Source organism: Cupressus sempervirens, chromosome 7 (assembly GCF_028749045.1).
Source record: "Cupressus sempervirens isolate cs-2001-9-10 chromosome 7, ASM2874904v1, whole genome shotgun sequence".
In the NCBI taxonomy this organism is placed as follows: domain Eukaryota; kingdom Viridiplantae; phylum Streptophyta; class Pinopsida; order Cupressales; family Cupressaceae; genus Cupressus; species Cupressus sempervirens.
Window position 1 is genome coordinate 149,124,174 of NC_143124.1, and position 2,194 is coordinate 149,126,367.

General features: G+C 31.1%; 1 protein-coding gene across 1 annotated transcript; it reads right to left on the reverse strand.

The window, feature by feature from the left end:
• Positions 1–904: 904 nt before the first annotated feature.
• LOC149545964 (hydrophobic protein LTI6B-like) lies at positions 905–1,986 on the reverse strand. Its single transcript, XM_089790911.1, has 2 exons — positions 1,622–1,986; positions 905–1,497 (listed from the first exon to the last, which is right to left on the reverse strand). Exons 1-2 carry the CDS (start codon positions 1,706–1,708, stop codon positions 1,408–1,410), a joined length of 177 nt encoding a protein of 58 aa, XP_089647037.1. The 5' UTR covers positions 1,709–1,986; the 3' UTR covers positions 905–1,407.
• Positions 1,987–2,194: the final 208 nt, after the last annotated feature.

The window sequence follows — 2,194 nt, forward strand, 5'->3', positions numbered from 1 at the left end:
CAAGATTTGTGCCTGATTAAAAACACATCTTACCTTAATAAAAAAGATTTATATTTTTTTCCCTTACAAAATTATGTACTACATAAAAAAAATTCATTTAAAGCTACTTCATAAAAATATAATTTCTTTATAAAGAACATACTAACCACTCTTATCTTCGATAACCCAATAGTCTCATCAATACCAAAATGTTATGTGCTTCAAATGTTTTTAAGAACATGATCAATTCTTGCATGAAGGAAATACATCGTCTAATTGACTAGGTGGAGTTTCGGGTGGGAACTAATGCTGTAATAAATTTAATATGCTCATTATAGAAGACAAATATAGATCAAAGGAAGCCTTTAGATGTGTAACTCTTAATTATAAACAAGATTGGAATGATGTTGTCCATCCTCAACACTAGGTGGGCCTCTTGCATCATCTATCTACTTGAAAAAATTCGCTTAAACGTAATAAGATTTTTAAAACAAAGGAACTTTGGTTACATCATTTTGAAAATGATTAATTCCAATTTCAAATATAATTTAATTTAATGTATCGAGAACCTCTTGCATCATTTATCTACTTGAAAAAGATCGCTTAAATATATTAAGATTTTTAAAACAAAGGACTTTGGTTACATCATTTTGAAAATGATTAATTCCAATTTCAAATATAATTTAATTTAATGTATCAAGAATTTTGTCAAGAAGGCATGGCTTACAAAGTTTTTATAATCTTTTGTTTGAAAATTAGCTTTTTGGTTGGAAATTACAATTTCTTGTTTTAGACATGTATATCATTAAGGGTTGGTAAATTACAATATAAAATTTTAAGCTATTTGTTCAAAGATTAGAATTTCATTGCAAATATCAGTTGTGATATCACTGTTAATCTATATTATGAGAAATTGGACAAATGATTAAATTAAAAAGATTTTTGTCTGTTGCTTTAAAAAAATTCTCCAAATCTTATGCACATAGGACAAGTAATACATAACACAATCTTGACATATGCAAGTGTTGATCTACAGAGAACTCCACTAAAACAACTGCTGAAAACCATTCAGTATGCTTCTCCAAGAGGACAGCTGCTCAAATCATATTTAAATGCCAAAGTCTTCAAATACAAAATTAAAAATTCAAATCCAATGATCCAAAGAAAAAGCTCGACATGGGTGTCACTTGAGGAGGATATATAATTCTCTTAATTCTTTTGCCCAGAGGACAAACAATACATAGCACAGCCTTGACATATAAAAGTGTTGATTTGCAGAAAACTCCATTAAAACCACTACTGAAAACCATTAATTATTCTCTCCAAGCTCTGATAGCTAACCAATTCCTAAACAAACACCAAACCCTTTAAATACAAAAAAATCAAATCCAATGATCCAAACCAAAAAGTACGATGATGTGGGTGTCATCACTTGGAGGTGGTGATGATATATACGGCATATATGATCCCTGGCAAGTAACCCAAAATTGTAAGCAACAAGCATAGCCAGAACTCCGCCTGCAAAATCAATCAGCACCCACAAATAATTAGTAGGAACATTTACCCTTTTTCCTTGATAAAGATAATACTGAGATCTATTCAATAAAAAAGATCAAATCACTTAATAGATAGTTTTTCTTACATGACAGCCAAATTTCAAGAAGACTCCCAATGGAGGCAAAAGAATGGCCAAAAGGATGTCACAACAATTTTTAGCGCCTTCTGACATGATGAGCTTAACAAGATCAAACTTCAAACAAAAATATAGTGCAAAACCAGAGAAGAGTGTCCCAAAATTTGTTGAGCTAATGATACAATCTAAGAATCCAGAGGGAGCTTTATTCGGCAATAGAAAAAGTATGTAGACAAAGATTTAAATATTATCAAATTTAATATCTAAGTAGAGCCGTCTGAATCGCCTACTCTTATATTTTTCCTTTTCTTATAATGTTTCGGCATATAACAACAAATACCCTGAAAATTAACAAGGAATTCTGAGTTACAAAGTCTACTTCGTGCGCTGATTTCCTTGATCTCCACGTCAGAGATAGGCGGCTGTATAAATAAATTATTGATCATCCAGTTTTGACGAAGACTTTATAAGCTTCTAGATATTGTTGGTCTAATCTTTGAATTGATAATCTTGTTGCGCTTCGTGTTCTAGTTTCCTGGCATTCAACATCAGAGAAAGACTTTATAATTCTAGATGTGGGAG

Bases quoted from the DNA above. Each gene is read 5' to 3' on its own strand.
- LOC149545964 (XM_089790911.1), bottom strand. From the start codon at position 1,708: ATGTCAGAAGGCGCTAAAAATTGTTGTGACATCCTTTTGGCCATTCTT. The intron at 1,498-1,621 runs GTAAGAAAAACT...TTGATTTTGCAG, and splicing joins TCTTGAAATTTGGCTGTCAT to GCGGAGTTCTGGCTATGCTT.